Source organism: Lepidochelys kempii, chromosome 7 (genome assembly GCF_965140265.1).
Source record: "Lepidochelys kempii isolate rLepKem1 chromosome 7, rLepKem1.hap2, whole genome shotgun sequence".
Taxonomy (NCBI): Eukaryota; Metazoa; Chordata; order Testudines; family Cheloniidae; genus Lepidochelys; species Lepidochelys kempii.
In genome coordinates this window covers 109,613,440-109,640,674 of record NC_133262.1, presented here as the reverse complement: position 1 = coordinate 109,640,674, position 27,235 = coordinate 109,613,440, and the positions used below count along the sequence as shown (strand labels likewise).

Sequence of the window (27,235 nt, the reverse complement as noted above, 5' to 3'; positions counted from 1 at the left end):
CACTTTATTAGCTTATATTTTTACTTAATTCAAAAGTATACAAATACAGCTCATCATTACAACTTGAGGGTATTAAAAACAACAGTAGGCACAATGCTCTAGAACAGTAATAATATCAATAAAAAAGAGAAAGACTGAGCAAAGTATTACTGTAAAAAAAAAAAAAATGCAACGACCAAGCTTTGGGCCACTCAAACCCTAGAGGTGCCCATTAATTTATTTAACTATCTATAGACAGTCAAATGGTTTTCCTGTGCCACAGAAAACTAAACAAACTATTAATATTTACAAAGACACCGACAGCTTCAAAACAAGTGGATCTGACCAATCCAAAAAAGCTAGTGGAATTAGAAGGGTGAGATTCATGTAACTGAGAGGACAAAAGGATGCTAAGACACATTTAGCCATCTGCCACTAATAATCATTTTACTACTACATTAAATTTGTACACACTGACCTTCCTGATCAGTTGTTTTGTCTGAAGGGGACTGGCAACAGTAACTACATATAGTCATGCTGCTAATTAACCTTCACCTGTTTGTTTAGCACATCAGAAATAACACTGCTCAGCAATGCAATGAGAGCAGGTCAATGAAATGTGCATTTGACTAGGCAAGAAAAAGTTGAACAGAAGAAATTCAAGAGACAGACACAATTCCCTTCACGGAACGTTGAGATTTTTTTTTTCCCCCAACAAAAATTTCAAAAACTTAAAAATACTTACCACTACGTTTGGTGGTTTAATCACTTCAAGAGCCTTAGCGAGAGCAGAGGACATAGCAGTCAGCTGATTTCTAATTTGCTCAGAAGGCATACTTTGCAGCTGAGGGCCAAGCGGTGCATCTTCCCGAGTTGAATAATTTAAATCTGATCCGAAGCTCAGCGTTCGAGAAGTATGATCAAGGCGAACCTTTACAAAATACATTGAAAAAAGATTCAGAATATCAGAATTAGGGCACCACTGAATATTTAAAATGAGACATCAATTTGAAATATAGTCAGTTTCAATAAGTGAGTTAAAAGTAGTGACCAGTATCTGAAGCCAGCTTCCTCACTGTGGTTTTAAAAAAATCTTTTTTTTTTCTTTTTTAATTATTACATTTAAATAATGTCTCTCTCTTCATTGTTGTGCCAGTGACCCATAGCTGGGCAAATGACAATACACAGGAAACCGTAAAATTGACTACACACAAAGTACTATAAAATATACAAAAACTGAAAAAATAATTATTTCTTTCAGCTATAGTAACTTAGGTGGTACTCGTAACAGGTAAATACAATTCTACTGCCATAAATAACCACTGCATTGCCGCAACTGTGGTTTTAAGTTGATTGTGCCTCCGAGGCCAGGTCAACACACAAAGATGCATCAATTTAACTGGTCATGTGATTTTAAACTTATTGAGTTAATGTGGCGCAAATGCATGTGATCCTTCTTAAACAGGTTTAAATTTGGCTTAAATTTACAGATGCAAGGTGAAACAATGCAATCAATTTTAAAACAGAAGTTTGTCCACAAAGGCGTTTGCACAAGTTTAACTAAATTTGTTTTAAATCAAGTTAAGTTAAAAAATGGTGCAACTTCAGCATGTAGACAAGCTCTAAGCGTAAGTTACTTTTTAAAAAAACAACTGCCCTAGACATTGGAAATGATGTTTGAAGAATTAAGGAACAAAACTGTTGCTACATCTGGCCTATATTCAACAGAACAAAATGGCTTGTAAAAAAGCTCACCCCCGTAAAAAAGTGACTCTACAAAGTCTGAATAAAGATAAGTACAGAAGCATGGCTATAAGACAGAGTCATTCAATGATTCAATATAAGGAACACTGCATGAGGTGAAAACCAACTACATGAATAGTTCTTGCTACTGTCCCTTCATTACAGACAGATAACTTGCCCTACTTCATTCCACTTAAACTTGGCAGTAGACACCTAGAGTGAAAGCCTGATCCCAATGTAGCCACTAGAAGCTTTGCCAGCGACTTCAATGAGGCCTTCAATTGCAAGTGTTTTATTTTAGGTACTAACTAGACTCAATGTCTTCCCTAAATCAAATGAACAGATGTGAAGTGCTCTGAAATAAGAACAGTTTGTTTCTTCATGATCATATGCAAAAATATGGAAGTGCAGGCTACAGCTCAGGTTAATGTTTATTAGTAAGTATATACTTGACTTCCACTGGCAATACATCTGTTATCTACAGCAGAAGTTAAAATGTCTCATGCTATTTGCTGCTTTATATCATACCTACAGGTGGACAAAGTGTGTACCAAGTATAGCTTTTTGGAAGTGGTCCTAAGTGATTACTTTGGAGCGTTACCAAAGTTTCCAGTACTTTTTGTTAGACTTTTGGTGAAGGACTTTCTGTATTAGACAATCTGTTTTTGCTGATCCCTTGGACAGTCACTTAAACAAGTTTCGCTGAAATGTATTTATTGTATTTACATACTGAATTCCTCTTCACTACTGCAAGTGAGCTACACAACTTAAGAACATAAAAACAGCAACAAATTAATGTATCAAAAAGAGATCACATCCTCAATTTGCTCCTTCCCTGTTCATCAGCATCAACTCTCTATTATCTGGGTTGAGTGTCAACCTGCTACTTTTTACCTGACCCCTGAGCTTGACCAGGTATCAGGAAGCTATAAATACACACACACACACAGACACACACTTTTACAGTAGTCTTTTTATGGCACTTACTTGCAAGTCACAATGTCTGGCTGCATCGACAATAGCACGCTCTAATTGGAAAGCATCAACAAAAGGAACCAAGGTAGTTAAACGAGAAAAGTCGATGGTCTGATAAATCTGCGCAACCTGCATAATATATGAATATTCAGTTTTCTTCCCATTAAAAATCAGGTTAACAGAAGCTAAAACTATTGCACATGCTGTAAAGTTAGCCTGATTAATTGACAGTTGGGCAACAGGTTAACGAAGATGTGTTTAATTATTATTCATATTTTACCAACACTTCAACATTTTCTTCCAACATTTTATTTAATCTTAATCTAGGATCAAGTGACTTTCCTGACTAGAAAAGGAGTACTTGTGGCACCTTAGAGACTAACCAATTTATTTGAGCATAAGCTTTCGTGAGCTACAGCTCACTTCATCAGATGCATACAGTATGCATCCGATGAAGTGAGCTCTAGCTCACGAAAGCTTATGCTCAAATAAATTGGTTAGTCTCTAAGGTGCCACACGTACTCCTTTTCTTTTTGCGAATACAGACTAACACGGCTGTTACTCTGAAACCTTTCCTGACTAGGCTCTTTGTCTGAAGGAGACTGGCAGCAGTAACTATATACAGCAACCCTGCTAATTAACCTTCAGCTGTTGTCTGGCACATCAGAAATAACACTGCTCACCACTGAAATGGGTTCAGGTCAATGAAATGTGCATTTGACAAAATAAGCTTTTTTCAAATTAACTACAAGGAAACAAAGGATTGAACAGATATAAGGCAAGACTGAAAAGCTAAATAAAGGAACAAATAAGTCTAGATAAAATCCTACACCAGCGTATACAGCTATTATTTAAAATAGTTAGCAGCTACAGTTGTGTTTAACAAAGCAGTATAAGACAGGAAGGACGGGTTATATGGATGGGGAAAAAAAGACTGTCTCAAAGTCATAGTAAGAGCATTACATTCAATGGCAAATTTTTACTTAGGCCATGAAATAAAATGTTACGTTTTGGGCTTCAGAATCTTCCAAAAGATTCTCAAACTCAGTCATCTCTGTGCACATTCAATTACTTTTATTTATTTTTATATATAAAATCATACCTGCTGCAGAAGACGAAGGATGGTGTTGTTTTGCAGATGTGGGACATACAGCTGCAATTCAGGTTCCTTTTCAACTTGATCTCTCACCCAGTTTAGAACCTGTCACAATGACCAGAAAGTTACAATATCTATTTCATCTGAGAGCCCCAAAATACTCTTCAAATTTCAAGTTAAACAAACTTTCCAAAATAACGCCACTTTAGAATTCATGAAGCAAAGCACTGCCTAATTATAAATTTATTACTGATGCAAATCTTTTGATAAACACACTACTGTTTTTTTACACAATGGAGATCTAGATTTTGTTGGAATGTGACTGACAGCACTGGCCATATTAACCACATTGTGTATTTACCTTCACTGTTTAGATTAAATATTCCTGTTCTTACAGACACAAAGGCAATATAATGTACTTCACCAGTTGTGGAATTTAGAAAAATTCAGTGGACCAAATTTACAGTGCTTACTTTACTCTCACTCTGGCTTAAAAGTAAATGCAGATGGCTTTTGCAGTTTTTCCCTATCCCATACAACCATTTCAGTAGCTTTCCAGAAGAGGGTGAGACTAAGACTGTGTCAACCAACAAAAGCTTAGCTCAACTGCCTCCCCAATATCACCTTCACCAGCCCAGAGAACAAGAATTTCAAGGTTGCTCCCAAAACTATATCTCCTTGTACGAGCACTTTAAGTGGTGCCAACGGATATGGCAGGTCAAAAATGCTTTTGAAAAGAATGTTATATGCTATTTATATAGCAACATACACAGCAGTGTATAATGTAAACACAACAATAATGAAAACGGGCCAAATGAAGTCCCTGACCCAAAAAACTGACAATCCAACCTCACTAACTGCTAATATCATCTGCCCAGACTCATGTGTCTCTATATACTCCTACAGGACTTACCTTGGTTACACGATCACATAGCTTTAGTGGGTGGAAATCTACTTCAAGCCAATTGTAAAGTTCCTTTACCTCCGGAACAACATGCTGCACTACATTAAACCTCACCTAGAGTCAACATAATGGAAGAAAAAAATACTTGCTTAAGATAACAATAATTACACTCTGCAACTTTGTAACTAAGAAATTAAACAAAGCCAATGAAATGCTTAATTCATTATGCTTTAATTAAAACCATTTTGATTAATCAAAAATATGATAATTTATTTAAATTAGAGCACAGAATTTATGGAATGTCGTTTTCAGTTGCAAATGTCAGAACAGAGAAAAACAAAATAATCTAGTCTATGAAAAGTATTTTGATTGGGTTAGCGTGCACGGCATGTAGGCACTTCCCAGACACAAATGAAAACAGTCCCTGCATGAGTATATTCAGGAGTGGATCTGAACTAAAGATGCACATATTACAGCCTATTGGTAAATTCCCAAAGTTCTAAAATTAAAAGTGGCAAAAAAAATTGCTAGACACAAACAAAAATGCTTAAATTGTGAGAGGTAACAAGAAGTAACACTTTTTAATGCATGTAACTGATTTCAAGGAAAGCTATTTTTTTCATGAAGACTAGGAAGGTATCACCAGAAGACAATTTATATCTCACTAACCTTCTCTCAAATCAAACAAGGGCAAGTTTTCCTAACTGCCTAGGTCAGGGATGGGCAAACTTTTTGGCCTGAGGACCACATCTGGGTATGGAAATTGTATGGCGGGCCATGAATGCTCACAAAATTGGGGGTTGGGGAGAGGGTGCAGGCTCTGGGGTGATGCTGCAAGCTGCGGGGGAGGCACCTGGGGTGGGAGCAGCATGTGGAGCCCCCTGGATGCCCCTACACGTAGGAGCTGGAGGCAGGCATGCTGCTGCTCCCTGGCGGGAGCGCTCGAAGACTGGATTAAAACGTCAGGAGGGCCGGATGCGGCCCCCGAGCCGTAGTTTGCCCCCCCCGGCCTAGGTCCTTGTAAACCTTCATTCAGCTTAATGTACTAATCTTACCTTGATACACATTGAAAATATATTAAAACATCTAATCTAATTAATTATCTGCCAATTTCAATATGGTAAATCAAAAGAAAAAAAAAAAGAAAGTTCCTGGTCTCCACCCCCTCCAAAGCCATTGCAGGATCATTCACAGCAGGTTTCTGGTTTGCTTTTGTCTCAAAATGGACAATATTTATCACTATATTGGAACATTAATTTTCACTGGATACAAAGACACAGAGTTAGGATTTTAGTCTATCCATGTTGTTTTTCAAATGGAGACAGAAATACAGACAAAGGAGAGGGACTACTTTAGCCTGACTTTCTAGCACATCAGAAGAAAGTGTATTACTGCACAGTTAAATTATAAACATCTTCACAGTTGATCATGTTGAATTCTTTTACTTTAATGGACTTTTTAAATTTACTGGAATATTTTGAATTGCAGCACCATATCTAACTATAACAGCTTTTGAGGGAAACTACAGATTAAATATAAAATCTTTCACTCAAACACAATTATTTACCATGTCATTAATAAGACTGATACGTGTAGGTGGGGCCTGGAGGCCCAGCAGCGTGGCCAGACGTCGCTGCTTTTCAACGATGATACCATCCATATCCAGAAGACGAGCAATATCAGTTCGCTCAGGAGTTATAGGAATTGACAGAGTAGCCAAAAGGACTCGGGTTGACATCCTGTTGTTAAAGTACAATCACAAAAGATGAATTATAAAATAGAAATCTTTGTGTGTGTGTTTTGTTGGGTTTTTTTGCACACACTTCAGTTGTAAAACAGAAGCATCCAATCAGTGTAAAAGCTCAGGGGTGAATGATTTATTCTTTCAATAACTACGCCATATCAAAATGCAAGCAACACCAGAAAACAAGATATCTTAGTATTTCAGTGTTCAGACTAATTCTGAGTGCTTCTTAATTTCTAGAGGGGATAACTTAGTTGATATCAGCCCTTTATTACACAGCTTCCTTTAAAAAAAAATCCTCCTCTCCAAATAAAATAAAATAGAATAAAAAAATTAAAGAATATCCAGTAAAGGGCTGGTAGCCAGAGCCATCTTAGTCCTGCTTCCAGTACAATCACAAAGCCCCCAAGCTATGGAATAGCTACTGACAGCTCCATAAGATTAATTTGATGCGATAATTTAAAAAAAATTCAAAATAAGTCTAACTTGAATATATTACTGTAGACGGTGATATTAAAAATTTGAAATATGTGCTGAATTCCCAGATAAGTACATTTAAGTGGAACGTAAACATCTTCCTTAAATTGTACCTTCCCACCATTTTTGAATTGACAAGGGTTTGTAGGTGAATGTTGCAGCTTTACAAACTCCAGAGATCAGCCATGGATAGTTAACTGCTGCTCACTGAATGCACCAGCATGCCTCAAAAGCCTTTTCAAGGTCACACTCAGCACCAATTCTATTGTATGCCTTAATAATGTACATTTACATAGTATCTTTCATTCAAAACTTTACTAACAATAATTAAGTCATGTGAAGTAAGTATTTCACCATTTCACAAATGGAGGCAAGACAGAGGTTTGGTGACTTGCTCAGGGTCTCAGTCTGTGGCCAATATGGTAATAACACACAGGAGGTCCCAATGCTCACCTTCATTACAAGATTTGTTGAATGTCCTTCTTGCCCTTATTATTGGGACATTCTTTACTTATCCCTTTAAGCAAAGCTGTCCAGTATCTGATGCCACCCTCTCAAATACACATTCCATCTGCTTCTTATGACAGGCTAAATTGAATTAATTTGTACATAAGTGATTAAAACCAGAAGCTAAGTAAAAAGCACGTCTCCCCACCTCTGCATCTCCTCTTGTGTGAGATTCTTTCGCATTTCTCTTGACAGGTGGTACAGTCGGTGAAGTGTGGATGCATGGAAAAGAGCATTTCCTGATTTCCAGAAGACAGTGGAAACTTTGTGATAGTAATTTGCCATCAGCTGGGGTTTGGGTGGTTTCTTAGACAAGGAGAATAGCCCATGAATATCCTCCACTGCTTTGAAAGCTTCCTAAAATAATGAACAAAAGAATTACTTTCAGTATATTACTTGCAAGAAAATTAGAAAACTAAAAGCTAAAGCTTTTAGAAGCATGTTTAATATACAAAGCTTTATCATTTGAATATATATCTTTAGCTGTAATTTTCAACTTGATCAGTTACCCAGAAATAAATACATTCCTTTCTAACAAAGAAATGATTTACATATATTCCAAATAATTTAAAGCCATTTGCTAGAGCTGGGCAGCAAAGGGAATTCTGTTTCATGGAAAATTTTGGTTTCATTCCGATTTGGCACAAAGCGAGAAGATTTCCAAATTCTCTATAAAAGGGAATAAACACCAGATCTGCAGCAGTCTGCCTGGTGGGCTGCTTTGGAGCCACAGACTCTGGAAGCCCAAGGCTACAAAAGATCAGCGAGCCTGGACTCCCAGCGAGGCTCTCAGCTCTCTCTGTCAGCCCACCAGGTAGGATACAAAGGAGCCAGGTGGATGAGCTGACAAGAAATCAAGCACACAAAGTTGTCAGAAGTCTGCCTGGTTTCCATCAGAACTTCATCAAAATTGAAAGATCTTGGCAAAACATTTTGATTTTGACAAATTGGCAAATTCCAATGATAAAATGTCTCAGAATTTTTTTAACGAGCTCTATTTGCCTTCTCTCCATCTCATCAATAGTGACCAGAACAGCCTTAGATTTATTATATTAGAAGCATGACAAATCTACACCTGATAAAGGAACATAATGGAAATAATATTTTTCAGATTAATGTAAAACAAATTAACAGAACTTTGCATTAATAACTGTAATTTTGACTTTGGTATTTCTCTAAAGGAAAAAGACCGAGTAGAAACAACAAAATAAATTAGTATCTAAATCATGGATGGTCGCATTCCACAATTTTGCAACCTTGAAAATAGTTAGAGAATGGGGACCCCCCATCACAGATTTAGGTCCCTGCTGACTGCCTCCAGAAAACCTGATCTCCCTCTTGAGAAAGCAAATTTTCAGAGATGAGGAGGGTCAACTAACTGATTTCCTCACCCATTCACCTATACTCCAAGCAGTCTCTGGCAACTACATCAACGCCCATAAAAATTCATTTTCCATTGCAAGTAGTGGCTTATCTTGAAGTCCTGCTTCTAGACAGCACCAGGATCATCAGATGTTTGATATTTAATACACATATAACTATAAATTCAACACATTAAAATTTCACTCTATATCTTTGCATCCCTGTATGTATTTTAGATCTTGGAGTACACACCATGAAATTCAAAATTTGATGCCGGTTTGGGACAGAGGGTCTATGGATCTTGGTGCAGTAAAGTATTGTGGGTCCTGTTAATAAGTATAAAGTTTAACACATACCTGCCACAATTCCATGCTAATAGCACTGTCCAGCTGTACAAGCCTTGTCTCCAAGTGCATAGACTGGCTCTCAGGATTACTGAGGTTAATTGCTGTACTTTGGTTATGGTGGCGTTGGATCTGCCCTAAATGCATCCTCAGGTTATCGCAGAGTTTACGGAACTCAGCCTTACGAGTGTACTGCAAGCAGAACTTAAAAGCTGTGAAATTGAATGATGTTCATGTTAGAAATATTAACTATTAAATGTTAACTATTAAATAACTACAAAATTAGCTATAGCTTCAAAACTGCATGATATGAAAATCAAGTTGCCTAAAGATTCTTGATTTGGAAAAGTCCACTGAAAGCCTCTCAAGAGACAAACCAGAGACTATGCTGGATAATACTATCTTGAGTGGTTTTGCAGAATTACTCAATTACAAACCTCACAAGATCACTTTATTAGACTGTTTTTAAAATGTTTAACAGGAAACACGGTTTCTTGCTTTTATGTTGTACCAGCCTTTCACAAAGTGTCCAAATTAATTCTGAATAAAACTGTCTGGGTGGTAGACTCTAAAAGTTTTTGGTTCTGTGAAAAGCAGGAAGAGATTCTCATCAAGCCCTTACTGCTGAAATTCAGATTATTCCACTGTGGCAAGTTATTTCAACATTCACAAAAAGGAGGTAAATTCTAGATTTTACTTCACCCTCTTTTTAATTCTCTTTTTAAAATAAGAGTGCCTGCGGTGGGACACTTCTACTCTAACTTACTACAGATGAAATATCCCTTTCTCCCCCAGTGATAGACAGGAAAGCAATTCTGGATGAGAAAAATCACCATGGCAGGGAACACTGGATTCATGACAGGAAGACCCCTCCAAGAAACCCATCCACAATATGCACAACTTTGGGACACAGAAAAAAAAAAATCTAGTAACTTTCAACAAAGATACAAATATCCATGTTATGAAAATGGAGGAAGATAAATCTAGATTATTTCTTCCACAATCCCACTCAAAAAAACCCAGGAGATTCTTTATATGCCCACTTCTCTTCTTTCAAAGCTCAGATATTAAGGCCACCTTGACTTTCTCATCTTTCCTTCTCCGCAGCACAGCCCAAAACAGTTCATCCAGGTATTTCTGCATGAAGTCCAATAATTTGTGATTGAAAGAACAACTATTTCAGCTAGTCAGCTATTCCACCTAAAATTGGTTACGTCATATCTACTTGGGGGGGGGTGGGGGTGGACGACAACATTTGCCATAATGGATAACAAGAGGGAAATGTGCCTCCTACTTGTGATTGAGAAAATAGGTTAGAGATTAATACAGGTACAACACTCCTAAACATTTTTAGTAGAGGAAACTCCTGGAAAAAATAAAACTGCCCTTGGAAGATCTGTTATAAGAAACTACTTGCATCAAATAAGGTATTAACTACAGATCCAGCCATCCTGGAGTCAAGGGGCCTCAGGAATTTCTAAAATATTGCGTGAACACACAGAAGCCTGCGAGATTAATGTTTTCCACCAATAGCTTTATTCAAGCAAAAGTAATCTGTAATTTTTCAGCTGAGGGTGTGCACACACACATATTCCTAAATCACACTGTAATTTACAGTTCATGCTTGATTTTACCTTGCTGTGCAATATCATGGTAGAGGCGTTCCACCCTAGAATTGTTTCGAAGAAGGTCCAAACACTGTCTGTATGACTCCCATAGAAATTTAACCCAGGGAGTTAAAAGCAGCCGATCTGTGCGATCTTGAGTGTCTTCCCCACTTACAGCACTTAAGAGAACACTATAATTGAGAAAGTTACAGTTAGTCCCCACAGTTCCCACCCTCATCACTCACTTACCTCTTTTTTATTAGGACCTACAAAACAGCCCAGTCAAACTTGAACGGCTAAGGTTTACTGTATATTTTTACACATTCCCAAGACTTTGGCTGTTATGAAGAATTTAAAAAGAAGTCACATGTTTGTCAGTGAAATTCAAAACCTGTTCCAGCTCAAGCTGCATCCTAATTAGATGGCTGATGGTACTGGGTGGCAGCCCTGAAAGGCCCAGGTTTCCTTGCTTCTGGTATTCCTCACAACACCAGAAAAAAAGACTGTTTTAGGAACACCTCATCTACAAAGTCTTTCCCTCTTCCACCAAGAGGGCAGTAGACTCCTCTACCAGATTCAGACATCTGGAATTGTGTGATCTGCTCTCCTACCCGCCCAGACTTCCTCCCCAACTCCCCTGCAATGCTACCAGAAGGACCAGCAACTGATTCAGATGCTTTCTTGTATTTATTGACATGTGACAAAACAGATCTGAAAACAGTTTAAGGTCATAGTCACTGATTTCTATAACCTTCACAACAGACCGCGAGCCTTAAAGCGATATGCCTAAGCAATATGAAAGGATACATTTTCTAAAAGTCTAGAAGATATGCAGATAGTGACAGCTTCCATGTGTATTTGCTCAACATCCTACTTATTTAAAATGTCTGTTTTTCTACTTCTAACTAAATCCACCCTTTTCTTAAAGTCTGCAAGATATCAAGTTGTCTACAAATACAAAGTAAATTTACACTTTCAGGAATATCCTAACAAATTTTAAATTTGTGAATTTACATGCCTATGCACTAGACCAATAATTATTGATTTACCTAGACCTGACCAACTACATATTCCATGGTTCTGAACAGGATGATGCTTGACTAAATAATCATTTTTGTTAAGGTTACGTTTGTCACAGGCTGTTAAAATCATTTCTTCCCCACCACCCAGCCTACAGACAAATCCCTTCAATCACCAGGTAGTTTGTTTTCCTAAAGATGGTTTTAATTGACACTTCAAACACAAACACACCCCAGAAACATTCCTTCTTAAAATGGTGATTTTGGAGAACTGCCTAATTAGATTTAAAATGATGTCAAGAAGATAAGATTTGACACCATGGTCAAGCATTTTAATGTTTAGATGGCTTGAATTGGGTTCCAACAACTCCCAGACACTCACAGAACCATTTATATTATTAAATACATAATCTGCCTTAATAAAGTCACATCATAAAAAAATCTGGATATTAATTGAGCAAAATTTACCACATTTACTCTACAAGTCAGATATCTCATTTATACAATAAAGACACTTTTTCTAATACTGATGGTTTAATTTTAAGATAAATAAGATAAACCTCTTATCTCAAACCTAACCACAAATCCAAAACCAGAACCTGTAAGTTAAATAGAAAATCTATTTTTAAAATGTACAACTGGTAAGAGCTACATTAAGTCCTATCTAAAAAGACAGCAGAAGCATAGCCTTCAGCAGTAGTAGAAAGTATTTATATTATGATAGCACTCAGAGGCTCCATAGGGGATTAAGATACCCTTGTGCTAGGTGCTGTAAACACACCAAAGAGACAAACCGTTACAAGGGCTTACAATTGAAAAAAAAAGACCTCCTACCTCTCTGGAGTTTGAATATTATCCAAGTCTTCTATGTCTAGCACCATCTGCTGGGACTCTTCCTTGGCAGCTTCAGTTTTTTCTTCAGCTAGTTTCAAATAGGCTCGAACAACATCCTCCAAGGATTTGATGTTCACCTAGATCAAGAGCAGAACATCTGAAGTGGCTTTCTCCACACAGTGGGAAACAAATATTGTAAGCATATATTCTAATTAGGGTGGTAATATCTAAAGTAGGCTTATATAGAATAAGACCATAAATCTAAGATCAAGTTATTATTTATTACCTGGATTAAATTTATAATAGTGCCTAGATATACCGATCAGACCTGGAAACCTATTATATTGGGTGCTCTGCAATCTAGACTCCAACCCTGCAAGCCGTTTGGCAGACCTCAGCGACTTGCAGGACTGGGGCCCTGGATACAAAACAATTCTATGTTTTAGAAGTAATATATAAGTTTTAAATATACAACTCTAACGTACATCATGCTGCAGGTGGTAAAAAAAATGAACATTTCCCAATTCCTACCTGCTGGCAAATGTTCTTGTACTGATACAATCCTTCTTTTGCCAGGTGGCTCTTGCGGAGGTCCACGCAGAGCTCCAGATACTTCAGCATAATTGGCTCGTGGATTTTTTGCCATGTTCGATGTTTTTTGCTTTTCATAACATCATAAAGAACATCGAGGGCAGGTTGTTTCTTGCCAACCTCAAGAAATTCTGAAAATAAACTCTTCATTAGACCAATTACATATGCAAACCAAAAGTTCTTCCACTTAAGATACACATTTTCTATATTTCACACTGTAATTTAGAATTAATAATTGTAACAAAGTAAACCAGTGGTCACATTTTATTGGCTGATCTTATTTTACTGACCAGAGTGAAAATATCAGTTGATGTAATCATGTATACACTACAACACAGGCCTGGGCTCAAACTCAGGTTCAAACCCAAACCTGCCTTTTGTCCATACACAAATCTGCCTGACTCAGGCCAGTACGCCTTCAGGACCCAGGCCCTAAAGCCCAGCAGTGGGGTGGGGTCAGTGCCGAAGTCCCACTGGGACTCAAGTCCAAACTATCATTTTGCAGTGTGGACACAAGTCAGGACAGGACCAGGTTCTCAGCATTGTGTCCTGAGAGTCTCCCCATGCTATCCCACAATCCTATGACCCAGTGATTCCTGGCATTTCTATCCCAAGTCTCGCAAATTGACCACAGGAAATTGACGCAACCCCCCTGATTCAAGTATATTCTGTGTTTAATCCTTCCATTTTATTCTGACTGCTGAACTGAAAACAGATTGAATCACCTTCTGTGTTAGCTGTGGCCAGGAACAAGTAGTCCTTTGCCAAGCATGCTGGCACACCTGGTCACAGGACCATAGTCAGATTCTGGTACATCTTTGGTGTGAGGTGAACAAGACAGCTGACTCCAGTAAGAATAGTAGAAATGACCACATGTACCAAGAAATATCAGAAAAGCTGGCGTGCTGGGGATTCAATGGATAGGTGATCAATGCAGAGAGCAGATCCAGACAGACTATCAGAAAGCCAGGGATGAGAACAGCACCTCTGGGAACTCATCCTGCCTCTTTTGTGAGGACTTTGACCAGGTGCTGGGAACTGCACCAAGCACTGAGCCAACCAATCAGCCAGGATGGTGACCTTCTGACCCCCTGAATCTACTACAGCAGTGTTACTCAAAGTGGTGGTCCGCGGACCATTGCCGGTCTGCACACACATTGGGGAAAAAAAATGCTGGTCCCCCACATCAGATAGCTTGAGAAGCACTGTATTACAGCACCAGAAGGAGGGCAGCAGCCACCGGATCACTATTACAAAGTGACTCAGGTGCTCATGCGAGTCCCTGTGGACACTTTGCCTCCAGAGCAGCTACAGCACATCCGGGGCCATGCTCACAGGAGCTGTTTGATGACTTTCCAGAGGAGCAGCCTGCCACAGAACCAGCAGCAGAAACAGAAAAGGCAGAAGCAGCCTGAGGCCTGGTAAGTTTCTGTATCCATGTCTGTTATTAATATACAAATGAGAGATTTCTGGTTCATGACTAAGGTTAAGATTTTGTCACAGGTATTTTTAGCAAAAGACACAGACAGGTCACAGGCAACAAACAAAAATTCACGGGAGCCTGTGACTTTTACTAAATACCCTAAGAGAAGGGAGGGGAACTAACAATGGGAGCCCAGCCAGTGGGAGCCCTGTTCATTTCCCTATGAATTTTGATCCAATCCCGGGTGCTGCAAACTTTTCCCATAGTATAAACACCAGAAGGGTAGTCACATTTCAGAGCAGGGTGATTTTTCTAGGCCCTCTTCTGCAGGTCACCAGCCCCTTCCACTCATAGATGTGTTGCTCACTCACTGCAAATTGAAAACCTCCTTAGCATAAATGGCTGGCTTGCCACCAGTAGTCTGGAACAGAATATACCTTTAATATTCAGAAATTTCCAGAATACCGAGTGCCTGAAAGGATTGTGAAACTATAGGCAGTAAACCACAGCAAGTTTACTTCCATGGTTTACACCTTTGCCCCCAACCCCAAGCTGAAGTGGTCAGCAATTTTTAAAGATATATCATTTGTAAATTTCACCTTTCTGTTGTGCGTGAAGGCTTTACATATACTAGCTCTTACTGTTCACAGAACAGGACTAAAAATTTAAGCTCTCCAAATACTTTGTAAAACTCCTTCAGAGTATCATTTTTTTGTCCTGGAGATTCCAAAGCCACTTCTGCGATGATATAGACTTCTGTAATACTGAAACAGCCCTGTTTCATTTCTGTTTTCAAGCTGATATTTTCTACTTCTCCATGCCAGACACAGACCAGCAGGAACCTGGGGTGTCGCACTGCCAAAAGGCAGTCAAAGAGGATGTTTGTCTGAGATGACCTCTTGGCAGACATCCTGGACAGGGGCAACCACCAGTACAAGAGGGAGAAGAATTCACGAAAGAGTGAAAGGCAAAGAGATTCAAAGAGTGCGAGGAGATACTTGCAGTGCAGTTCTTTGAGCAGGGATGTCACTTGAGAGAAAGACCTATTTGAGAGGCTGCTTGCTAACAGCGAAGAGAGTGCAGGCTCCTGGATTCACCCGCACCTGCTAAGCCAGCACCATGTCCTGAGTCCCCTTCATGCCACCATATCCTGCAAACCAGGAACTCTTTGGACAATTCTACGGTTCTGTGGCCCATGAAACCAGCACTGAACGCTAGCTGGACTGGGAAAACATACCCAGTGCAGTCCTCCACCCCCATGCAGCTCCAAGTGCACACAACATGCCCTAGAAGGGCAAGGAATGGGGAGGTAGGGGACACTCATAAGTTGGAGAGTTTCAATTTATTTATTTTTTTTCACTAGTTTCATGGTTTTGCACTGTTCACTCTTTGTATATGCATTTGATTTTATTTAATTTCCCTTTTGGTCATTTCATGGCAGCTGGCCTACCTATAAGGCTTTTAATATTGTTAACAGGATTGTATTGCAGAATGACAAATAAAGCCTTTGTATTCAATAACAAAGTTTATTACTATCACTACAGATGAACTGCATAAAATATATATTTAAAAGAATAAAGATAAAAAACATGAGGAGGCATAACTGGGAAGTCGTATATGACAAAACATCTCAAAACATCTTTTCAAATCCATAAGTAAAAACCACAGTTCATCTTATCCATAAGTAAAAATGCATAAAACCCACCATCCCCACTACCACACTGTAAGCAGTTATCTCATCCTCAATTAAAAATTCATAACAATCACTACCCCTCCCGCAGTGATAATACTTAGTTTATTGTTGATATTGCTATTCAGATGCATTCAGAAGCATATTATTCTCCTTCATCCATTGGTCCATGCAAGTTCATAATGTGAGTGCACAAAGCATCCCTGATTTCTGTTGCACGAGTGAATCCTGCACCAGTTGTGACAGGTGCACTTTCTGGTGGAGTGTATTGGTCCACCAGTCCATCACTATCATACATCCACTTCAGATTAAATGGCTTGCCTGTGGCTTCACAACCTTTGTGAAGAGCACAGCAAGCCACAATAATGCAGAGGATTCCAAACGATTCTGTAAACAGCACCAAATGCACATTCAACCACCATTCTACACCTACTGAGCAGGTAATTAAACCTTTTTTTTGCCAGCGTCTCTGTGATCAGAGTACTCTTTCATAACTCCAGGCAAAACACACACGAGTCTCCTAGAACAACAGTATGACAATGTCATCTGGTAGGTTCCAGTCTGCCCATGAAGGTAAACTCCCAATTGGCAGAAAACCCTATTATCATGCACTTTTCCACGGATCAGTCTCTGTGGTCGAAAAGACCCTGAATAACAATGGAGTAATACCCTTCTGCAGTTTACGTACTCTTGTGCTCCTTGAGGAGAATAAACTATGGGAACATTAGTCCCATCAATGGTCCTGGGGCAGTTTGAAAACACTATTCTCTCAAAACCAGCAATTATTTCAGGGACATTGTTTATGCCCACTACCTTTGGATAAATCACATGCAATACTGCCTCAGATACTTCTGCTACTATAGTCAACTTGCCAAACCAAACTGATTAGCAACAGATCTGCAGCATAAGGAGTAGCTAACTTCCAGATAGTTATAGCAAACCACTTCTGGACCAGCATGGCCTCCCTCATGTGTGTGTCTTGATACTGGAGGGTTAGTGCAAACTGTTCACAGCGCTCTGGAAATGTTACTTTCTTCATGCACAACTTCTGGACAAACTGCTGGTCATCCCAGGTCCGTAAGATAAGATCCCACCAGTTTCTGCTTATGGTCCTGCTCCAGAGGCGCCAGTCCTGAGAAGGAGTATCAGCAGCTATACCAAGAGCCACAAGCAAACATCTGCCAGTTGGACTCTGCCATGTCTGTACTGTTCTCCTCCTCTAGATGTGCTTCGGTAGCACAGAAAACACTGCCCAAATGTGCACCAGTATCTCATGGATGCTCTGCCTGTTTCCTGAAGTGAAAGCGCAAGCAGTACAAGTTCTTTAAATGATACCTCCAGACTGGCTCCAGACGCTGGTACAGACCCAAAGACAGCTCAGCTGGATGTGTTGGTGGGCGGAGGCAACTTCCAGTAAAGTGCTGCTGGGTGTAGAGTGAAGTTTTCCCACAGTGCACTATGAACCAAGAGCTACAGCTGGGGAGGGTACTAGGAAGCCTGGGATAGGCTGGTTTGACTCAGGTTTGTGCAGTACGGTGTGGACACATGAGTGCTGGTGTGAGACCCAAGACCAGAAATTCTAAACTCATGATTACTAATAAGTGTGGACAGTTAAGCATGGGCTTTGAAACACCTAGTCTGTGAATTTGAGTCCCGTAGACACAGGCTTACACTGCAGTGTAGACATACCCTATGGCTCTGTCCTTCAGTGACATCAGAGTTCCATACAGGCACAAAGCAAAGGTCTACCTCTCTGGCTATAAATGCAGGATCAGGGTCTATGTAAGTATTATTAATAATGTACAGGGAAATATATACACCCAGGCTTAAGGATCATGCCATCAAGGGGGACTGCTAACCCCTTACCAGCCCTCAAGTGCAGAGGCTGAGTGGTTGCAGTTATTAAAAGGACCTCACATTGTAATCATGGCTCAATTTTGCCCTCCCTGTAGCATGTGTAAAGTGGAGCATGAAATGCACCAAGCCATTCAGGAGCAAACTACTTTGGAGCAGCACACAAAACTCCCAAGATACACACACGCACTAACAAAAGGCATTTTTAAACTGTGCAACAGCAGTAAAAAAAATTGGAAAAGGGAGGCAAAAGAGATGAGAGGATGAAGAGGACAGAAAAAATGATGACAGAAAAGAGGAGGAAGAAATACAAATCAGGTAAAAGGTAGAGGTAAACAATACTGTAATGGGGTCAGTATTTTCCTAAATCCTTAAAAACTGGTGGTATCCCCCACAATAAGTGAGGACAGAGGCAATGGAGGAGGGGATCAGAGAAACAAAGAAATGACAAAGTGGTAACACAAGAGCAAAAGAAAATCCAAGCTGCCAAAGCAGCACATCACCTGCTGTATCAGTCTAACAGTCAGAGTTACCTTCAAAAAACATCTAGCTGTCAGAAAGTGGTGAAAGATGGGAAAGTTACATGTGTATTCAGTATTTATCTTTTAAGAGATCAGAACATTAAAAATGGAAATAAAGTTATAATATGGCTAATGGTTTCCACAATATAAATCAAGAACAAAAGGGGCATTTCAGTTCTGGAACCACTCTACTAAATGCTAGGAGGCTAGCTTATGTGAGCAGTCATTTCACGCAAGAGGAACTGACTGCTCCCTCTGTAGGTAAAACAGTATATAAATTACAGTGTTACAAAATCTGGATATCCCATGACATTTAGCATAATTTTAAATTCACCATGATGTTTTTAAATAAAACTACAGACAGTTTACAATTTAGGTTGTTCTTATTGCTGAACACAGCACATGGGTCAATTACTGCGCAACTGGAGGTTTTTAACCTATGAGAACAAACATGACAGACTAGTTCAGTCCTGCAGTGAGAATGCTAGTCTGTCCAGTCATGATTCTCAGTGCTGACTACAGCACACAATTAAAAATTAAAAGCTCAAAATCATAGGCATTAAGCTCACGCAGGACAAGTTCTTACAGTAGATCAGGTAATTAATGGTAATTTAACAAAAGCAAGAGCACCCAAAGAGTTCCTGAAGGGCCAAACTGCAGCACAGCCCTTCTACATCACTATAGTTGAGATGTGGAAGATTAATCATTCTAAATGTAGCCAAATTTAAATTATTCATCCTTCAATGGCTATGCAAAACACCCTACTTTGTGTTATTGTTTTCTGTCCCATCGTCCTTAAATCCTATTTTTTTCTTTTCAACTATATCACCTAAATGAAGAAGCTATCAGCTATCCAATACAAAGGCTGAACTATCTCCTCTCATAGGATATGACCCAGCTGGTAGACTGGAACAAATGATCCAGTTTCTATGAGAGTCTGGGAGTTGGTTGAGGCTCGATCCTGACAAGATAGAGATAATGTTAGAAAACTAGCAAAAGACTCAAGAACTAACAGCAACATTTTTTTTAGGTACATCAGAAACAGGAAGCCTGACACACAATTAGTGTAGCCACTGGACGATCAAGGAGCTAAAGGATCACTTAAGGAAGGTAAGATAATTGCAGAGAAGCTAAATGAATTCTTTGCATCAATCTTCACTGCACAGGATGTGAAGAAGATTCCCATACCTACGCCATCCCTTTTAGATTACAAATCTGAGGAACTGTACCAGATTGAGGTGTCAGAGGAGGTTTTAGAACAAGCTGATAAATTAAACAGTAATAAGTCACTAGTATTCACCCAAGCGTCCTGAAGGAACTCAAATACGTTGCAGAACTACTAAGTACATAGCCATATCAGCTTCTCTACCAGATGACTGGAGGATAGCTAATGTGACACCAATGTTTAAAAAAGCCTCCAGAGACAATCCTGGCAATCATAGATCAGTAAGCCTAACTTCAATACCAGACAAAGTGGTTGAAAAGTAGTAAAGAACAGAATTATCAGACATAAATGAACTTGATTTGTTGTGGAACTGTCAACACAGATTTTGTAAAGGAGCATCAAGCCTCAACAATCTACAAGAATTCTTTCAGTGTCAACACACACATGGATAAGGATAATCCAGTGGATATAGTGTACTTGGACGTTCAGAAAGCCTTTGACAAAGTCCCTCACCAAAGGCTCTTAAGCAAAGTATACAATCATAGGGTAAGAGTGAAGAGCCTCTCATGGATCAGTAACTGATTAAAAGATAGGAAACAAAGCGTAGGAATAAATGGTCAGTTTTCACAATGGAGAGAGATAAACAGCAGCGTCCCCCAGAGATCTATACTGGGACCAGTGCTGTTCAACATATTCATAAATGATCTGGAAAAAGAGGTAAACACTGAGGTTGCAAAATCTGTAGATGAATCAAAATTACTCAAGATAGTAAAGTTCAAAGCTGACCGCAAAGAGTTACAGAGGCATGTCAGAAAATTTGGTGACTGGGCAACAAAATGGCAGATGGAATTCAATGTTGACAAAGGCAAAGTAATGCACATTGGAAAACATAATCCCAACCATGCATATAAAATGACAGGGTCTAAATTAGCTTTTACCACTCAAGAAAGGGATCTTGGAGTCACTGTGGATAGTTCTTCGAAAACATCCACTCAATATGCAGCAGCAGTCAAAAAAGCTAAAAGAATGTTAGGAACATTTGAAAGGGATAGATAATGAGACCAAAAATATCATAATGCCACTATATAAATCCATCCCACATTCACACCTTAAATTCTGCAGTTTGGTCACCCAATCCCAAAAAAAGATATATTAGAAGTGGAAAAGGTATAGAGACAGACAACAAAAACGATTAAGGGTATGGAACAGCTTGCATATGAGAAGGAATTAAAGATGGATTTTTTTTGGCTTGGAAAAGACATGACTAAGGGGGGATATGATAGAGGTCTATAAAATTATGAACGGTGTGGAAAAAATGAGTGTTATTTACTCTTTTACATAAAAAAAGAACCAGGGGTCACCCAATGAAATTAATAGGCAGCAAGTTTAAAACAAACATAAGGAAGTATTTCTTCACACACCGCCCAGTCAACCTGTGGAACTCATTGCCAGGGATGTTGTGAAGGCCAAAAGTATAATTGGGTTAAAAAAAGAATTAGGTAAATTTATGGGGGATAGGTCCATCAATGGCTATTAGGCAAGATGAGCAGATCCGATAAATGTTGATGCAACCCCATGCTCTGGGTGCTAGAAGGTTGAGGTGGACAATAGAGGATGGATCACTTGATGATTTCCTGCTGTTCATTCCCTCTGAAGCATCTGGCATTGGCCATTATCAGAACAGAAGATACTGGGCTTGGTTTGGCCCCGTTTGGCCATTCTTATGTTCTTAAAATCTGGGCAACACCCTTGCCTGAGGGAGCATGTCCACTATTTGCAATACAAGTTCTCACTAGAAACCATATTAAATTCTCTACCATTTCTCAATTCTCAGGTATTATTATTAAATATTTGTATTACCATAGTCACTAGAAAGAAAAGGAGTACTTGTGGCACCTTAGAGACTAACACATTTATTAGAGCACAAGCTTTCGTGAGCTACAGCTCACTTCATCGGCTTATGCTCTAATAAATTTGTTAGGCTCTAAGGTGCCACAAGTACTCCTTTTCTTTTTACGGATACAGACTAACACGGCTGCTACTCTGAAACCTGTTATTATGCATAGTCACTAGGGCTCCCAGACATGGACCAGGAGTCCATTGTGCTAGGCACTGTATAAACAGAACAAAAAGACAATCCCTGCCAAAAAGAATTTACAGTCTAAATGTAAGACAAAAGGTGGACAGACAAGGGAGTACAAGGATAGTATTAGTCAGCATGACTGGTGGTAGTCTTGACACACCAGTGGCCTAACTGGTCAAGTTTTTTGTTGGCACTATGGCAGAGGAGAGTTTTAAGTAGAGAGCTGAAGGAGGAAAATGGGATAGCTTTGAGGATGTGTACAGAAAGCTGTTCCAAAGCATAAGGGGCAGCATGGGAGAAAGTACAAAGGTGACCGTTGACTATAACGTGTGGGTGATGGAGCCTGGCATAATCAGAAGTGGGAGTTGTCATTTTGCTAGTGAATACAATAGGTAGGACTGGCATAGGTTGTGAAGAGCCTTGAAAAAGAAGACAAGCAGCTTACGTTTGATAAAGGGGTGCCATATTTGTTAAGACAAGAGAGAAGGATGATGCCATAACTGAGATGTGATATGATGAGAGCCTGAATGAGAGTTTTAGTTGTGTGCATGGATAGGAAAAACCGTATCAATGGCAGTGGCCAACTGCGATTTTTACCCCATCTGTGATTACACAGAAAAAATATCCTTTTTTGACATAGAGCTTGCTACAATTATCTACGCCTTTGTTTCTTTATGATAAGATTACTGGAACATGCTCTACATATGGCTATATGTAGAGCCCATTCACAAACTGAAGCAAATGCGAAATACAGCCACCCACTTTTCAATATATCACATACAAAATACAAACACCAGATCTTCCTTTCCCCCATATCCCAGAGTTATGAAGATCATTTTGGGGGATTATTTCACCATGGCAGTCCTATAAATGTTGATTTAAATCTTCATGTTAAGTATTATTTAAATTTGTGTAAAGTACCATAAAAATCAAAATAACGAAATTGTGAAGTTTAATTAATATTTATGAAGTGCTTTCAAAATCATGGCAGATGCCTATGCATTTTGCGATTAGATGAATAACTAAAGACTGACCTGCATCTTGAGGGCAGGAAATACAGAACCTGGGTAGTTTGTCTGTCATTCAGACAGATGTAATTTAAAGATTACTATAGTCATTGTTTTGGAGGGCAGAGTCTTTTTGGACAGGATTTTCAAAGGACCCTAAGAGTTAGGTGGCCTACTCCCTTAGGCAGCTTTGACAATTCCAGCCTTCATTATTAAGGTGACAGAGAAACCTGCACTCAGGACCATCTTGAAAACACAACTCCCACCTCCTAAGGTGCCATGTCAAACCCCATGTACCATCCAATATAACTTTGTGCTACCTTTAGGTCCAGATCTGCACGTTACTGTTTTGAAGCTGGCAACACCTAGCAGGATCAGAGCCTTAGGCAGACACCATCTCTTCAGATGGTTTTTGCTGGCTATTTAAAACTGAAGATAAAAAGTGTTAAATCTGTACATTCAATTTGGTAGGAGTCTGTTGATAACCACAGCCAGTCAGGCTTTGTTCTTGGAAGCTGGTATAGGGTACTTCAGCAGCAGTCCTTAGTGATATTAGCCTTAAAACCGAGTGTGCATATGTCCCAGCATACTACTGTTTATACAGTGAGTTTCATAACTGATATTTTTGCTGTCTATAAAATAAGATCAGTTAACTAGAAGTGGATTGTTAAATATGGGGCCTGTAAAGAACAATATGGGGAAAGTAGTTGACCACATATACATATCTCATATTCCAGCAGGACCGATTCAGCCAAATGTACTGAGAAAAAAACAGAGTTCTACACCATGTATTGTGCAGAGGTCTCTCATACAACACCTTTAATAAACAAAGTTCGGTTCACTCTGCATCAATACCATGTCAGTTGCCCAGCGACTACTGTGTGTAAACAACAGTTTGTCAACTGGCTAGGCAGGTCTGTGCGATGTCCAATACTTTCCTCATTTTACTGTAACACTGGTTGTCTCACCCATCTGGCAGCGCTCTGTCACACCTTAATTTGTGCATGTTTAGAGTCAGGGGCTGTCCTTTTACTGAGCGTCTCCAGAGTCTGATTATGGATTCATGTGCCAAGATGCTGCTACAGTACAAACAGAAATTGAATGGCGTGTGCCCTTGACCTGCCTTCCCCCTGGCGCCACGCAGTGTGCTATACAATCGCTGACGGCTTCCCTTCATCAGAGGCAGTGGCTGTTGCGGCAGTACTGGGAGGTGCAGTCTAGGAAATGCTGCCGTGTGAGAGGCGGCGTTTACATGAGATCGGCTGAGGGCCAGCAGCGTATTCGGTGCGGCACAGAACCGGGGCAGCTGCCGTCCCCAGGCGCCTCGGCTCGGAATCGGACACAGGCAGCGCAGGGCAGCCGTGCGGGGTTATTGCCGCACGTATCGTGCCCGCGCCACATGGCCGAGTAGGGCCCCGCTGAGGCGGCGACTCCCCACACGAGGGAGGAGCCCGGCGGTGCCGTCTGCTGCTGCTCGGGGGAGGGGCGGGCGAGAGGCCCAACGCGAGGGAAACGCTGAACGTGCCCCCAGGCCCCTGCCCCTGCCTTGGCCGCCCAGGTTGCTGATCCCTGCGCCGAGGCCAGGCCTAGGCCGGGGCCTTCGCCACCCAGCTACAATGGGCCGCGGAGGGGACACGTTCCGGGGAGGGGAGGGGAGCGGGGCAGGCCCTGAGCCCCGCCCGCACTCACCGTTCGCCCGCTTCAGGGCATTCTCGGGCCGCTGGAAATACACCGGCATGATGGCGGCGGGGGCAGCAGCTTCTCCTCACAGGGCGGCGGCGGATGGCTCCGTACGCCCAGCCAGACAGCCTGCTGGGCCGGAAAGGGAGAGCACCACGTGACCCACCCGCACCGACGTGCCCAGAACCGGAAATCCCTCCTCCTGACGTGCAGCTGCCGGGGGCGGGGGGGGAGGGTACAGTCCGGCAGGGAGCAACTGTCCCGCCTAGAATCGCCCCCTAGCGGAGGGGGTAGAGCGCTGTCACGAAAGCTCATGCTCAAATAAATTGGTTAGTCTCTAAGGTGGCACAAGTCCTTTTCTTTTCTCATCCTGAGTGTCACGATTTTCCAGGCTCCTCGAGCGTAAAAACTACAATCTGTAGAAAGTAACCAAAAAAAAAAATTAATTATCTAGTGAGAGTTTGGGGGGTTCTCCAAAGTTACGTTTTCTTAAGTAAAAATGGGGAGGGGGAGGGGACTAGGGATTTACATCATAATTGTTGGTTTACATCACAGCTAGCAGACTGAGTCCATGGTTTAGTTGTTTTTAGGAGGGGGAGATCATGATTTATGTCCTGGCTGAGCACAGCTGCTGAATTGGCTGAACAGTTTCAGGATTACTGGGATGCTCTCTGGACTAGTAGTAGTTGTTGGCTTGTAGAGCTCCGTGAAGCTGTTTAGCAGGTTCATGAATGTGGCTCTTGAACCGGTTAAACAGTTTAATGGAAAACAGCATATTTGACAAAGCAGCAGCTGTCACAGCAGGAGTCTTATTCTTTGTGAAGTTGTTTCACCCAGCTCTGGAGCTCCCTCTCTTCATGAAAGCAACAGCCACTAAAGCTGAAGAGCCTGTTCTTCATCAGACTGTTCAGCCAGTTCAGGAATCAGTTTGCTGATCACTTTAGAGCTCAGTGCTGTGTGAAACTAGCCATTGGGAGGTTGGAGAGCCTTTCTTAAACTAAAAAAAAAAAAAAAAGTTCTGGGAAATGAATACAGAAAAACAAATTTTGTGTGAGTTAAGGTTGCTCTATACATAACATACTAACACAAAACCAAGGAAAACACATGACATGACAAATTTTACTCTTGAGCCCAGACTTGCACACCTCACCAGATAAAAGCCTTCCGGCACTGGCTTCCCTGAACATGAGCACATTTTCCAGAACTATATAGAACATAGAGTAGGGGGAAGATTCAGGTCTGACGTCTGGCTATTTATGGTGGTGAGATGACAATTTATTCTTGTTTTGCTATATTTTTAATGGAATTTTTCCTTTTTTAACAGAAGAATAAAGTTTTCTTTCGATTGTTGATTTCTTTTTATGTTTTCTCATTGTTTCAATATTGTACAGCCACAAAAACATATATAAAGTCTCAAAACAATTAAAGTGCAACATACATAACAATATATTTTAATATGGTGGTTTAATAACAGGATGAGAGCCGGGAAGCAACCAGCAGTCTCTCAAATAGTTATTTTACCAGAAATAAATGATTGTTTCTGTTAATTGCAGGAAGAGCAGGAGGAATCGAAACAGAGGCTAGGTGTGGAATGGAGGACTTCTGATAAGCACTGTAGTTGTTCTAGTGCTCTCTTTCTCCACCTCTTACCCCCACTCTCAAAAAAGGAGAGATAGAACATAGGAATTGTCATACTGGATCAGACCTGCGGTCCATCTAGTCCAGTATCTGGTCTCTCAGAGTGGCCAATATTAGGTGAGTCAGAGGAAGGTGTAATAACCACAGAGTAGACAGATGTGGGATAGGCCTCTCCCTGATCTCCCATAGTTAGAGATTGACCTAAACCCTGAAGCAGAGTTTAATATTCCTTCCAATTTTCTTATAATTAATTATAACTCCATATATTCTTTTATCCATATCCAAACCTGGTTTGAATTTTGGTAACTTCTTGTCCTCAACAACTTCCTGTGGGGGTGAGTTTCACAGTCTAATTACACATTGTGTGAAAAACTGTTTAATCGATTTTGAATTTCCCAACTTTTAATTTCACTGAACATCCCCTTGTTCCTGAAGTATGAGACAGGGAGATCAGTGATTCCAAATCTACTTTTGTTAGTTAATTATTTTATATATTTTTGTCATGCTCCCTCTTATGCATGTCCTTTCTAAGGTAAAAAATCCCAATCTTTTTAATCTCTATATGAGAGTTGTACTATGCCCTTTATATCTTTTTTTGAGATGTGATGCTCAGTATTTCAGGGGGAGGCCACACCATTTATTTGTATAAACGCATTATAACATTCTTTGTATTATTCCCATTCCTTATGCATTCTAAAGTACTAGCTTTTTTTTACTGCAGCTGCACATTTAGCAGAAGTCTTTACTGTGCTGTCTACACTGATGCCTAGGGTCCCTTTCTTGAGCTTATAGAGTTCATTTAGAACCCTGTAAGGTGAGAGTAGTTTAATATTTTTCCTTCAATGTGCATTACTTGGCATTAATCAACACTGAGTTTAATTTGCCATTGTGTTCCCTGTTCACTTTCCTTCTTTAGGTTTCTCTGAAGTTCCTCACAGTCCTCTGTGGTCCTGACTAACCTGAATAACAGCTTGCATCCGATGAAGTGAGCT

At 40.2% G+C, this 27,235-nt stretch overlaps 1 protein-coding gene and 2 non-coding genes across 3 annotated transcripts in view; all 3 read right to left on the bottom strand.

Moving 5' to 3' along the window:
- Window positions 1-24,765, bottom strand: part of EIF3A (eukaryotic translation initiation factor 3 subunit A) — a 49,290-nt gene extending 24,525 nt beyond the window's left edge. Inside the window, exons 1-11 of the mRNA XM_073354221.1 lie at window positions 24,615-24,765; window positions 13,123-13,313; window positions 12,592-12,728; window positions 10,766-10,929; window positions 9,144-9,343; window positions 7,574-7,782; window positions 6,265-6,436; window positions 4,707-4,811; window positions 3,800-3,898; window positions 2,710-2,826; window positions 725-910 (exon numbers count right to left, since the gene is read on the bottom strand). Coding sequence (XP_073210322.1) covers window positions 725-910; window positions 2,710-2,826; window positions 3,800-3,898; window positions 4,707-4,811; window positions 6,265-6,436; window positions 7,574-7,782; window positions 9,144-9,343; window positions 10,766-10,929; window positions 12,592-12,728; window positions 13,123-13,313; window positions 24,615-24,663 — 1,629 coding nt within the window. The 5' untranslated portion in view covers window positions 24,664-24,765. The remainder of the gene's footprint in view (window positions 1-724; window positions 911-2,709; window positions 2,827-3,799; window positions 3,899-4,706; window positions 4,812-6,264; window positions 6,437-7,573; window positions 7,783-9,143; window positions 9,344-10,765; window positions 10,930-12,591; window positions 12,729-13,122; window positions 13,314-24,614) is intronic.
- LOC140915431 (small nucleolar RNA SNORA19) lies at window positions 473-604 on the bottom strand. Its single transcript, XR_012160168.1, has one exon. It is a non-coding gene; the product is annotated as a small nucleolar RNA SNORA19 (small nucleolar RNA).
- On the bottom strand, window positions 3,284-3,414 carry LOC140915432 (small nucleolar RNA SNORA19). The gene has a single exon (XR_012160169.1). It is a non-coding gene; the product is annotated as a small nucleolar RNA SNORA19 (small nucleolar RNA).
- Window positions 24,766-27,235: the final 2,470 nt, after the last annotated feature.